At 52.3% G+C, this 12,308-nt stretch overlaps 2 protein-coding genes across 6 annotated transcripts in view; both read right to left on the reverse strand.

The window, feature by feature from the left end:
• PLA2G4F (phospholipase A2 group IVF) overlaps nucleotides 1–5,855 on the reverse strand; it is a 16,243-nt gene extending 10,388 nt beyond the window's left edge. The window contains exons 1-7 of the mRNA XM_004380657.1: nucleotides 5,745–5,855; nucleotides 4,137–4,209; nucleotides 3,465–3,601; nucleotides 3,231–3,359; nucleotides 2,743–2,783; nucleotides 2,453–2,495; nucleotides 1,890–1,956 (exon numbers count right to left, since the gene is read on the reverse strand). Coding sequence (XP_004380714.1) covers nucleotides 1,890–1,956; nucleotides 2,453–2,495; nucleotides 2,743–2,783; nucleotides 3,231–3,359; nucleotides 3,465–3,601; nucleotides 4,137–4,209; nucleotides 5,745–5,855 — 601 coding nt within the window. The remainder of the gene's footprint in view (nucleotides 1–1,889; nucleotides 1,957–2,452; nucleotides 2,496–2,742; nucleotides 2,784–3,230; nucleotides 3,360–3,464; nucleotides 3,602–4,136; nucleotides 4,210–5,744) is intronic.
• Nucleotides 5,856–8,285: 2,430 nt separating this feature from the next.
• The window catches only part of VPS39 (VPS39 subunit of HOPS complex), a 41,272-nt gene continuing 37,249 nt past the window's right edge, over nucleotides 8,286–12,308 (reverse strand). For all 5 annotated transcript variants that reach the window (XM_004380659.3, XM_004380658.3, XM_023735152.1 and 2 more), the window contains 2 exons: nucleotides 11,323–11,414; nucleotides 8,286–10,515 (listed from right to left, as the gene is read on the reverse strand). In XM_004380659.3, coding sequence (XP_004380716.1) covers nucleotides 10,440–10,515; nucleotides 11,323–11,414 — 168 coding nt within the window. In that variant the 3' untranslated portion in view covers nucleotides 8,286–10,439. The remainder of the gene's footprint in view (nucleotides 10,516–11,322; nucleotides 11,415–12,308) is intronic.

A 12,308-nucleotide genomic window follows, 5' to 3' on the forward strand; every position in this document is an offset into this window, starting at 1 on the left:
CATAGTATAATATAATAAATATATAACTGATATATTTATTAATAACGAATGGTCATTATATTACAGTTTTCCACTGAAAGCTTCTCCCTCTCTTGCCCCCATTCAAGCTCTGTGCTCATTGCCGTGGGGAGGCGTGTGGTCGGGGAAACAACAAAAATAGACTGCAAGACATCCTGGACTTGGTTTCCAAACGCGTCAGACTTTGGGATAACTTAGAAGGTTTGGAGAGGAAGTAAAAGAAGGGGGGATTCGTGGGTACAGACAGGATGCATGCCTTGGAGGAGCAGGAGGGCCAGCTCAGGCTGGAAGGTGAACCCCAGCTGGACGAAGGCAAAGAGAGAGGTCTGAGGGCCAGGGAACAGCCTAGCAGCTTTCTGGGGAAAAGACGCCGGAGACAAACACCTGTGCATGACATCCAGGCCACAGGACTGTAGACAATCTCACGAAAGATTAACAGACCCCAATTGTGACATGGAAGTAACAGAGACCCGAGGCTGCCTCAGCGACCAGGGACAGCAGACACTCAAGAGCAGAGGTCCAGATGAGATCCCTCTCCCTACCCTCCCGGAGAACTGACATGACCCTGGAGTAGAAGGGAATTATAGGAAATAAGGAAACCGTTCACATGAAGGTTGATGGACTGAGATTGATATGTGGTATTCATAGTAAAAGGAGCCCTGGTGTCGCAATGGTTAAGTGCTCAGCTGCTAACCGAAAAGTCGGCAGTTCAAGCCCACCAGCCACTTTGCAGGAGAAAAGACCTGGTGATCTGTTCCTGTAAAAAATTCAGCTTAGGAAACCCTATAGGACAGTTCTACTCTGTTCTATAGGGTTGCAATGAGATGGAATCAACTCGACGGCACACAACCACAACATTCATGGTAAGAAAAAATATAATCTTGAGTTTAAGACAATGGGTCCTGGGGTGTCACAGACCTGGGTCTGTCCTGGCTCTCCCACTATACTGGCTGTGAGATCTTAAGCAAATTGCGTCTTTGAGCTTCTGTCTCAGAAATTAAAAACCATCTGCTGTCAAAATAACTCTGACTCATGGCAAGTCTATCAGTAGAACTGTGGAGGACAGTAATTGTACCTACCTTGTAGGGTCATTATGTGGATTAAAAGATAAAACAAGTGTAAAATGCTCAGTACAGTGCCTGACTCACGGTCTAAGTTCTCAGTGTTACCTGGGCAGGACTCATGCCGTGGGCTCAGGCTCTTGGCCGTCCACACAGCCATGCTCCAATCCCACATCAGAATCCCCTAAGTGGCTGCCCTCTGAGAGAGATGGCCTCAATGGCCCGAATTCTTCACTTCTCCCTGTAGTCTCACTCTTAGCCATGCGACTTTTCAGTTCCTACCGCTAAAGAGGCTGAGTATATCCCCTGACCTCCAGCTTTGGGCTCAGCCGTGTGACTTGTTTTGGCCAATGAAACGTTAGTCAGTGGTTGTTATGAGACCAAAGGCGTGAAAAGCACTTGCTCATTTGGGCTTGCTCTCTTGCACTTCTGCTATTGCCTTAAGAACATGCCCAGGCTAGCCCACTGGGGGCAGGAGGTGAATGAAAAATACATGGGATGGAGCCAGGTCCCCCAGGCAAGCCCCGCCTAGCTCAGCCAAGTCCCAGCTGAGCACCAGATGCTTACTGTTTGGTGCCCCTGAGATTTTGTGGTTGCTTGTTATAGAGCAGCGGTTTGACTGATACAGCCTCTACGTTTGAACACTTCCAGGGACAGGAAATTCACTCCTTCCAGGGGCAACCCATTCCTTCCCTGGTCAGCTTTGAGCAGTAACTTCAAGGAATTCCTCTCCCAGAACCACCTCCCTGACATTGGTACTCCCAGCTCCCAGGGGAGAAGGCAAGACCCAAGGCCACTGAGCAGACTCACCATACTCTCGATGTGGGGCTGTCCTTTGTCTCCCGAGGGAGCCCTGGATTCTCAGACAGGGCTGAGCCTGAGGGAACAGAGGCCTGTAGGAGTCAACAGCCCCAGGGCCCCTCCACATGGCCCGAGCCAGGATGGAGGGAGACAGGAGTATCTGGAGGAGGGTCCAGGTAACACCCTTCCCAGGGCCCGTCCCTTACGGGCAGGGGTCTCTGTATTCAGCATCCCCTTGTAGGATTCAGGGGAAGTGGCCCCTGGTGGGAAAGGGGATGGGGTGAGGCACCATGATGGTAGCTCCTTCAGCAGTCTCAGCAGCCAGCACCCCAAGTGAGTAATGTGCTGTGGCATTTGTAGTCTACGTCACCACAAGGTAGGAAGGTTGGGTTCTGGACTGTGCATCCAGGTGTGAGGCAGCTTCTTGCTCCTCATCCCTGGAGGTCCTCCTAGCGCATCTCCCTCTGAGGAGAGGTTGACTCTCTTCAGAGGCTAGAGGCTAGGCACAGTTGGGCTCAGTCACTGCCCCCCTCCTAGCCCTGGGCAGCCCCAGGCTCCCCTTCCCTACTCACCACGAGGACCCCATTGGTGATGACTTCAGAGGCAGGCACCTGGCTGCAAAGGATGAGGGGCTCATGGAACATCTGAACCCCTCACTGGCCACCTCCTGATGGCTGTTACTACTGGAAGAGTCTGGGGAGCGTGGTCAGGCTTGGGGATAAGGTGAGCCTGTCGGCCAACACTCAAACGGACATCAAGTCCAGGCCATCTCCTCCCGGGCCATGGCGACTGGCAGCAGGGAGCTGCCGTCACTCAGATCTCTGTGCATCTCAGACAGGGTGTGGATGCCCCCTGGACTCACCTCTCCTCCAGAACAAATTCCACTTGCAGCTCTTGTGAACCCTAGATGGAGAGGGCAGGGCGGCACCAGTTTACAAAGGGCTCATAAGGTCTCAGAGATCAAACCTCCCCAGGCTTGGCGTCCCTGCCTCCCAACCCTGCTCCAGGAACCAGAAGAGAAGGCTGTTGTGGCTCCTCATGGGCACAGGGTGGGCAGTGCATCTCTACACAGAGTCTCACTCATTCATCCAAAAGTGTGTGCCAGGCACTGTTCTAGACACTGAGGATTCAGCGGGGACCGAAACAAAGCGCCACCCTCATGGAGCTCACCTCCGGGTTTCACACAGGGAAGAAATATGAAGGAAAGCTTTATAGGCTCAGCGCTGCAGATGGAGGAGGGTCTGTCTTGGAGATCTGGCCCGCGCTGACTGGGAGCCCCTCATCAGCACCCCAGCTCTAGCCCTTCTCTCCTTGAGCTTGGCTCACCGTCAGCACAGGGAGGGGGCTCACCTGGTGGTTGAGTGGGAAGGTATGCGTGTGGGGTTGACCAGGCTTAAGGCTCCTCAGGTCAAACAGGAGCAGGGAGAGTTGGTCACTGCCCAGGACATCCTTGTCATAGAGGGTGAGCTCCAGGACGTTCTAGGAACAGAGCAGGCCGGAGGCCCGAGCCTGAGCAGGGCGGGAGGGCAACATCCTGCAGAAGCCTTCTCCCAATCTGCAGCCCTCTCCCTCGCTGGCCCTCACCTTCACAGCACCATGGACCTGGTAGTGGAAGGTTTCATTCCACTCGGGGTCACTACAGTTGGCCACCATCTTCGTCTGGGCGATATTAGGGGACGCCGTGGGCAGCCACAATTGCACGTAGCAGTCAGCTTTGGACACTGCAGGTGGGACAGGGAGGAGAACTGAAAGGGTTTCCTGGAGGAGGCTGGGGTGGGAGAGGGAGGAGCAGGAGTGGAGAGGGGAGAGGAGGCTGCCCACATGGTGGGGTGTGGTGGGGAGACAGGGAATAGCTGTTGGTGCCCTGTGACTCTATCTTGACCAGTTACACCTCCCATTCAACCGGACAAAACCAGAAAACCTGCAGTGGCCAGTTGAAAAGACCACGTGGTGGCACAGACCATTGAGTAGTTCTGGGAACTGCCTGATCCAAGCAGTAAGGTCGTTCCCTGGGTGTTGGCACAATGAGTTCCTGGAGAGCAGACGCTGACATGCAGGCAAGTGGGGTGCACACTCCTGCCTGGGCTCACTCTGCAGTGTCTGCACAAGTTCCCCTCCAGCCCCAGCCGCCCGCTCAGAGGATCGCCTGTGCACCCTCGCCAGTCCTTCCACCCCTACCCACACACACCCCCAATCAGGCCTGCCCCCACTGGCCCCAGGGACAGGAAGGGGAGAGTGGAGTTGGGAGTCACTCACACAGGTCTGTGCCCCGGATATTCCTGGCCCTCAGCACCTTCACCTGGAGGTCATAGTATGGGTAGGTTTCCCGCTGAAACAATAGAGTTCTGGGGGCTCAGTTTGCAGAAGCCTGGCGTCGGCCCCATCTCCTCCCTGAAGTAGGGCCTAGCTCGAGGTTCCTGGCCTCACCCACTGCAGAGCAGCAGCTGGCCCAGGGTCATGGATGTAGTTGTCCTGGGGACCTGGGGCACATTGGCAGGGCCCAGACATTGGAAGTCCCCAGTGGTGACAAACCTGGACCCTGGAATTAATCAGGCCAGGGTTCAAACCTGGAAACCCTGGTGGTGTAGTGGTCACAGCTGCTAACCAAAAGGTGGGCAGTTCGAATCTACCAGGTGCTCTTTGGAAACCCTGTGTGGCAGTTCTACTCTGTCCTATATGGTCGTTATGAGTGGGAATCGACTCAACAGCAGCGGGTTGGGTTTGGTTTGGTTTGGTTTTGGGTTCAAATCTAGACTCTACCAACCACTAGTTGAGTGGCCTGGGGCAATATATAATTTTTCTGTGATTCAGTTTTCCCATCGATCAAATGGGGGTTATAATGACCTCACAGAGTCATGGTGAGTTTTAAGTGAGAATTTGATCACAGAACTGAGAGCCAGGCCAAGCCGGAAGGCAAGTGGATGGAAACCAGCTGGAAAGAGCAAGGCGCCCAAAGCACACAGACCGCTGCTTGCAGGGACCAAGCCAGCCTGAGCTAAGTGCTCAAAATAAGTAGCCATTGGTACTAGTTATTCTTATTATTCACCACAAGTTCACAGCTTCATCAGACTACAGTGTGCCCACTGCAGTGTGAGAGCTGAGTTACGTGCTTAAGGAGATTAAACATTAAAAGAGAGAGTTATGATCCACCCCTCCCCAGCTCCCTGACAAAGGAAGACCGCCCAGGAGGCAGAGGGCAGTTGAAGGGAAGCCAAGAGTCACCCAGCTTGTACGGGTCCGACCAGTCACTAAGGAGACTGTAGCTTGGGCTCTGGAGAGAGAAGTTAACCACAGCCTCCTAGGGTGAAAATTGTGAGTTGCTGTGGAGTCGATTCTGACTCATGGTGACCCTATGTGTGTCAGAGTAGAACTGCACTCCTTAGGATTTTCAAGGCTTGTGACCTTTTGGAAGCAGATCTCCAGGCCTGTCTTCCTAGGTACCTCTGGGTGGGTTTGAACCACCAACCTTACGGCTAGTAGTTCAGCACTTAACCGTTTGTGCCACTCAGTGACTCCTCAGAGTGAAACTATCCCCTTAAAATCCCAGCAAGCTCCTCATAGCTTCTTCTCCCCATAGACTCCACTGCAAGCTCCGGCCTCCTGGCAGAAATCCACCAACCAATGGGAGTCCACATGACCTCACCCTGCATTCCCTAATTGGGGTGGGGTGGGGGGATTATTTTCAAAAGCCAAGGTCTTGGCCAGTCTCTCTAAGCTCTGCAAAGTTGTCTGAACAAATAGGTCCCACCCCAGATCAAAACCCAGTGCCAGGGCTGGGGTGAATACTTAATCCCCATCCTCAAGGGGACCACGTCTCCCAGAACTTCCCCAGGCCATATTTCCCAGCGAGATCTGGTACTTTACCCGCCAGTGCCTCCACTGAGGTCCCCTCTTCTCTCTCTTCCACTGCAGCACAGCCCCCAGGAGGGGCAGCCCCCTGCCTGCCAGCCACCCTGGCCAGAGCGCCCAGAGCATGGCTGGGCAGCTCAGTGCCAGCAAGAACCCTGTCTGCTCCCCAGAGCCACCCTGCTCTCCTCTGGCTGCACGCGCTGCCCACTCAGGTATGACAGGTAACACTGGGGTGGGGAGGGCGGGGCTGGGCTGCTGGGCTGTGGAGTTAGGGCTGGATGGCCCACAGGAGCTGGAGGTGTGGTCTGAAGTGCCAGGAAGTGACTGGAGCGTAATTTCCTCTCAAGCAGGAGGCAGTTCCAAGAGGGTATCCCTTTCCCCAAGAGGATGAGAAATGAGCGCTGTGGTTCCCAAACCCCTCTGCCTTGTTATCATTTGGCCTCATTCCCAGACAGTCTGATTTAGTGGGTGTTTCCAGGTGTTCCTATTTCCAACAAGGACTCTATGGAGAAGCAGCTGGCAAGTGCTGGGTCAGGGACAAATCTACAGGTATTGAAAAACATCTGCCTTTCAAGCGCCACCTTCCCCATGGCCTCACAGAAGTGTGGAATTTCTGGTTCAGTGTTTCAGCTGAACTCAAAGGTGTTTCTAATGGCGCATGGGCTCCCTCATGTCATTCCCATTTACTGAGAGCCTGCTGTGTCAGATCTGTACTAGGTCCTGGAACACAAAGGTGCAGAAGGCTGTCCTCCATGATCATGGAAACGTGCATGGTCCAGGGACAGAGGTGGGAGTGGGGTACAGTCAAGTAGTATCAGTATGGGCAAGTAAAAAGCAGGTCTACTTGTCCTTAACCTATTGGAGATAAAGGTTTTAGAGCTTCCTCTTTGGACCATCCTGTGCCTCAGGCTGCAGATGACATACAGTGCTCCCTTTTCTGTGGCCTGTGACCATCCAGGTGGCCAGGACAGGCAGTCTCCAGTAGAAAGGTTTCTGGGGCAATGAGAGATACTTTTCCTCAGCCAAGATTCAGTCATCTCTACTCTCCCCACAAGGCATAGAGTTGGAGGCTAAAAGAATATCCAAAGAAGAGATTCCACTCCAAAGTGACCCACCAAACAAGGTCAGACCAGAAACTCCTGGAATAAAAGGGAATGTGACTGCTGGTGGCCAGGCCGCAAGGGGGAAGGCCGTTTCTGCTTAATTTGGAATGTGAAGTCAAGCCCTGGGGTGAGGTTTCAGAAATTAGAGTTCAACCCTCTTGGTGATCTCCATAAATAATATGTAGAGGATCCTTGGATCCAGAGGCCCAGAGAGGGGCGGCATACAGACCTAGCTGGTGGCAGAGCCAGGCCTGGGATAGAGGGCTCCTGTTTCGAGTGCTTTTTTGGTTATACCACACTCTTCTGGAAATCATCTGTCCCATGCCTCAACAATAAAGTCATGCCTCAGCTCCAGATGTTTTTTGTCCCCAGAAACTCAGGATGGCCACAGGAAGTTCAACAGGGAGACAGTACATAAGGACCAAATTGCCTTTTTGGAGCTGGCCAAGGTGGACCAGTATTTCTCCATTTCTACAACATTTCTGGGTCCCTCAGCCCCACCGATTCCACCCCCTTACATGACCCTTCTGGTCATTACAAGCTGTAGGAAGAGGCACTAGGCCCTACTGTGTGAAGTGGAGGCAGAAAACCATTTGGATTCTCTCAAGCTCCAGTGCCACCTAGTAGAACATTGTGATGACGGGAGTGTTCTGTATCTGTGCTGTCAACACAGAAGCCACTAACCACACAATGGCCTCTGAGCACTTGAAATGTGGCTAGTGCAATTAAGGAACTGAATTTTAAATTTATTTAACTACTTAAATTTTAAATGGCTGCGTGGTCTAATGGCCACCACAGTGAACAGCACAGGTCTAAACGTAATATATGACACGTAACAGAAGTGTTATACAGGCAGTCCTCGACTTACGACGGGGTTGTTCCGACAACTCCCATCATGTCAGTCTGATGTAAGTCAAATACCTTTTTTTAAAAAATTGTGATTTAGGTGAAAGTTTATAGCGCGAATTAGTTTGTCACTGAAAAATTTACACACAAATTGTTTCATGGCGTTGGCTGCAATCCCATGTTGTGTCAGCACTGTCCCCTTAGCCTTTCCACCCCGGGTTCACTGTGTCCATTCGCCGTTTTCCTGTCCCCCCCCCACCTTCTCATCTTTGTTCTTGGGCAGGTGTTGTCCATTTGATCTAAGAAGCAAGTTCCTCATGTGTTACTGTCTTATAGGCTCACCTGATCTTTGGCTGAAAGGTAAACTCTGGGAGTGGCTTCAATTGTGAGTTAGCAGGGTGTCTGGGGCCTTAGTCTCAGGGGTTCCTCCAGTCTGTCAGGCCAGTAACTCTGGTCTTTTTTGTGAATTTGATCATTTGTTCTACATTTTTCACCCGCTCTATCTGGTCTTTTTTTTTTTTTTAGTTTTCATTATTACTACCTTTTATTATCAGTAACTATAAATCCAATCTTTGTCTATGAGTCAGAATCGACCTGACAGTAACAAGTGTGGTTTTTGGTTTTAAGAGAATGATAACATCAGAAAATTATACATTGCAACATCGTATGTAGTACACATTACTAACAATAAGATGTACAAAACAAAGGATGGTAGTAAGCGTGGTTTGTGGTAACCTGAATCCATCCTAAGTCAGGGACTACCTGTACTGATTTTTTTTGGTCTTAGTCGCTATTAATTGGTTTATTATTCTTAACTCTTAGCTAAACTACTATCATTTTATTGTTATTTTTATCATACTCCACAGAAGGGGTAAAAAAGAGACCCCAATAGGCCTGGCTTCTTACTTTATTGTTTTTATGACGAGGAACAGTTAAGAGATCTTAATTGGGGCTCATTACAGAGCTTTCATCTCCAGCCCCCTCCACACCTCTGGGGAGGACAGGTCTGGGGAACAAAGGATGGTGTTCGTTCGGGAAAACTGGGTCACCTACGCACACCAGAAGGGAAGAACACACATTCTTTGTTCTACCTGCCACGATTAACAAGGATGGAGATGCAAACGCAGCAGGCCAGGAAGGCAGGGTCACGTCATGGGACAAGTTTCTGCTGGAAAGCTGAGGGTGGCCTGGCGACTGTTCCGCTGCACCTGAAGCAGCACATTCCAGCTGGCGCCAACAGGGTCCAGAGCAACGCTGGGTGGGCACGGCCACGCACAGTCCGCCGGGGCTCTCGTGACGCACTGCCCAGCTCTGTGAAGGGGCCGTCAGCATTTATCACCCCACAGACCCTCCACAGAGAGGGTGCCCAGGTGGAGCCGAATCCACCACCAGCATCCCTAGCGAGCCTGCCTACAGCACAGGGCAAAGAACAGCACGATGCTGTGGTTTGAAAAGGATCACAGCATGTCGAGGACAGGCCAGTAAAACAGGTCCAGCGCTGGGGCACTCACACACCCTCACTCTTGTTAAAGATACTGGTTCAGCAAGGGTGCGGATCTGCAGAAACCTTGGGGAGAGCAGGGTGCGGGACCACTCGCCCCACGTCTCCTCAGCCTCCAGGCCTGTGTGCCTCTAGGTACCTTTGGCAGGCAGGCTCCCCAACCGAGGCTGAGCAGACATGGCAGTGAATTATTTTATAAGCCCATGTGTTGCTGGTCTCTGCTGTCCCTGCACACCTCACAAGATCACAGAACTGAGAGCCAGGCCAAGCTGGAAGGTAAGTGGATGGAAACCAGCTGGAAAGAGAAAGGCGCCCAAAGCACAAAGACCGCTGCTTGCAGTGACCAAGCCAGCCTGAGCTGAGCTGCTGCTGGTGAGGGAGCTGGGGCAGGTGCCTCTTCCGAGCGCTTGCTGACGAGGTCACATACCCAGCTCAGCGCTGGTGCGGCCCCCGGGAGCCACAAGCACAGTGGCCCCAGAGGACAGGGGCGGAGAAAGAGGTGAGGACAGAATGTCCCTAGGCAGAGTGTGCCATTCAGAGATCTATTTACATCGTACAGGACAATCCATTAGCCGTGTATTCCTAGAAGCTGGGCCGTTGCCTCGCTTCTCATTTGAACCTTGTTTAAACGTTAGTTGTTCCTGGTGTCAGGAGCGTGGGAGAGAAAGCCTGGGTGGGGCAGTGAGGGGAGAGATAAAGGAAGAAAATAGTGAGGAAGAGAAGTGATTGAAAAATCAAGAGGCGAGGAGGGATTATTACGGGGATGCAGCATACAGCTACCCCGGACAAACAAATGCCATTAATAGAAAACGAGGCGTCTGGTATACACAGCACTATTCTCTCACAGGGTCCCCATCAGCCATGCTGAGGGGCCCGTGTGAAGTCGGGTACTTGGTAGAAAAACTCTGAATGAACTACGTGTGGTTATGAACACTTGAGATAAGTTTCCTGATTCGGTGACTGGTATGCAAAGGCGGGACAGTGCACTTCCCCACCTCCTCCTGTCCAAGCAAGTAGTCAATAAATTATCCAGAATTGCCCACAACATAAAGGCGTAAGGTATGACTAATCCCTCTTTCTGTTACAAAGCTGGCAATGCCAGACCGCGAGTCTGGCTAACTCAGCGATGTCCCAGGGCGCCGGGTGTCCAGCAGTGTGCAAACGGGATCCATGGGGGGCGGCCCCTGCTCCCTCAGGCCAGGTGCTCTTTCACCCTCGGGGATAGCGAGCTGTCCATCTGCCGTCCTTGGCGAGCTGGGCTCAGGTGTCAGCCGGGTTCACCTCTTTGGAACAGAAGTAGTGTACGACCACTCCATTGGGGTATCTCGCAAACGCGCTGCAGGGAAAGAGAACGGCGGGGGAGTGGGGACTGCCTCTGAGAGAAGACGCTCTACCTGGAAAGCCACTCCACCCTGACCACAAACAACAGCCTTTCCCTAGGGTCTCTGGATTCACGTAGCCACTCTCTCTGCCAAACCACCAAAAGAGGACGAGTTCCACGCCGTCCAAGCGCACGGGGATACTGCTGACTGAGTGATCAAGGCAAAATGCCTGGGCAGATGGGGCAAGCCAGCAGGTACTGAGAGCCCACGAAGTCCAAGGGAACGAGTGCCAGGCTGACTCTGACTTCCAGCCACGCAAGAAAAAGGACAAATGGCTCCTCTTCATATGAAAGGAGGTCGACCAGAGGATCCGTCTTAAAACAGCAGCACACGGGCTCGGGATTCTGCTCAAGTCACGGTGTGGCAGGCTGAAAGGCCTTTCTCTTCCTTTAGAGGCTCCTCCTTGAAGGAGAAGGACTTTCTACCCACATACAACTATCACCCACCCACTGGCCACATTATAATTTCCAGCTGCCAGAGGGGAAGGGCTTTCTGGGCAAGAAGTGACAGCCCCACGCCACACATTTCAGGTCTCTGAATTCTCAAAGCCCACCTCCAATAGTTAACACGGACTTGCTTTCTGGAGGCTCAGGAACTAAAAGGAGCCCAAGGACACTCAGTAGCCGGCGCTTCACCTTTGGTTAAAGGGCGGAAATCCAGCCTGAGCAGCACCCGTCCCTTGTGGAACCTGACTCTGCCCTGATGGAGAAGAGCCTCTGTGAGAGGCAGGACACCCCCGCGCAGGCTGGGGGGAGGCTCACCTGTTCCCGATCTTCTTCTTGCACACCATGCACACCTTCTCCTCTGTGATGATGCACTTCACCTGCTGGTGTAAAATTCGCTCCTCCTGGACCTGGAAGGGACAGAAAGACTGGGGAGGGGTTCCACGGCCCAGCACACAGACGCAGGGACGGAGGTCGGCACCGGCTCACAGCCTCGGGGCTTCAAACCAGTTCAGTTACGGCCAAAGAAATCAGAACAGACTGAATTTTTAAAATGTGGGTGACCCAGAACGATACGTGGAACGGGAAAACCCACAGGTCAAAGCCCTGGGCTAGGAGACTTGGACGAGGAGCCTGACGTGGGAGACTGGATTGCTGCCAGGCTGTGGAGAGTGATGAACGTTCAAAGCGGTGCTATCGGTCATCACCTCTGAGCAGGGCAGTGCTGCTTCCGACTCTGCGCGAAATCACTCAGACAGGAGATGTGGGTGCTTTGCAACGCGCACACTGTCCTTGCTTTCTAAGCGGGAGATTAAGTTTCTAGCAGGGTTTGACCAGTAATTTTTCTTGTTCCACTTAGCAGTCCGCTTCACCTACATTTGAAAAATTCGATTCTGTTCAGATCTTCCCCGTCGGCCATGACTGAACCCTTCTCAAAGCCCTGCTAAGCCTTCACAGGCTCCTCTAATTGAAGCATTTACAACTAAATGTAGAGTTAGATATTGGATCAGCCTGAGTTACAGAGTAAAGCAACACAAACCCTGCCCGTGTCTGAATGGAACATGTGATAAGTGGTAAGACTGGGGTGGCAAAGTTCAGTGCTCAACTATTAAACCAAACGCTGGTGGTTCGAATCCACCCACAGGCCCCTCAGAAGAAAGGCCTGGTGATCTACTTCCAAAAGACCAGCCACTGAACACCCTAGGGAGCACAGTTCTGCTCTGACACACATAGGGTCACCATGCATCGGAATCAACTCAGTGGTAACTGGTTTGGTTTTTTTTGGTCTCTTACTGAAAAACAGA

The sequence above is a fragment of the Trichechus manatus genome, unplaced genomic scaffold, assembly GCF_000243295.1.
Source record: "Trichechus manatus latirostris isolate Lorelei unplaced genomic scaffold, TriManLat1.0 scaffold00076, whole genome shotgun sequence".
NCBI classification, from domain to species: Eukaryota; Metazoa; Chordata; class Mammalia; order Sirenia; family Trichechidae; genus Trichechus; species Trichechus manatus.